The 795-nt window shown below is 54.8% G+C and overlaps 1 protein-coding gene across 1 annotated transcript; it reads right to left on the bottom strand.

The window, feature by feature from the left end:
• Positions 1 to 74: 74 nt before the first annotated feature.
• Positions 75 to 549, bottom strand: LOC109279775 (ubinuclein-1-like; the record flags this gene model as incomplete). The annotated part of the gene is made up of 2 exons (XM_019474642.1): positions 75 to 193; positions 420 to 549. Coding segments are annotated over 2 exons (249 nt in total), but the record flags the coding sequence as incomplete, so codon positions are not given.
• Between the last annotated feature and the right edge of the window lie 246 nt (positions 550 to 795).

The following is a 795-nucleotide window of genomic DNA, read 5'->3' on the forward strand; positions in this document are numbered from 1 at the left end:
GAGAGCAGCCTACAGGTCACAGGGAGCCTGCTGAGAAGAGCTACGGATGCATAACGTGCAAACGAGGAGCTTACTTGGCAAACTTGGCCTGAGTGTGGGCTTGGCATTCCTCCTGGTACTTGGCCATCTGCTCTGGCATGGCCCTTCCAATGGCTTCCTTTAGCTTCTGTAGAGGTTCCTTCAATCGGCCACCCTAGAGCACAGCACAGAACAGACTGAAGGTCCACATGGCCTGGTCCACCCGAGACACCCAAATCTGGCAGGTCGAGACCTTGCCAGTTCTGAATCCACACCCCCAGATGCGGCGCCTGAACCCCGCTCCGTGGAGGACACCACCACGCTAGGTAGACAACAGCTGTGCTCTGGAGATCGGGGGGAACGTGCACACGAGACAGGGCTCTGCTGCCAAATTCACTCACCTGCTCGTAGAGGTAAAGCTTACGGGCACGCTTGACCAGGGTGTCCTTACTGCACGGGAAGAAAGCAGCCAGGTGGGCGTACACCCCCGACCGGATCTGGCTGTTCAGCTCCCGGGTCTGCAGCTCTATGCTGAAGAACAAGACAAACGCAACGTTGACCAGGGATCTGGCAAGGGTTCTCTAAGCAACAGAAATGCAACTCTGATGCCACCTGGGGAGCAGGCAGGGAGGGACAAAGTACAAGCCAAACTACATGATGGTTCTGCAGATTTCAGACTACGCCTTTTAATCTAGTTTCAGAGTATCTGGAAAAGGAACAAAAGGATGTCGGCGGTCTCATTTAGTCTGCATTTCTTCCTGGCAGATGAAGTGCAGG

This window comes from Aptenodytes forsteri, unplaced genomic scaffold (assembly GCF_000699145.1).
Source record: "Aptenodytes forsteri isolate BGI_AS27 unplaced genomic scaffold, ASM69914v1 C13227417, whole genome shotgun sequence".
In the NCBI taxonomy this organism is placed as follows: Eukaryota; Metazoa; Chordata; class Aves; order Sphenisciformes; family Spheniscidae; genus Aptenodytes; species Aptenodytes forsteri.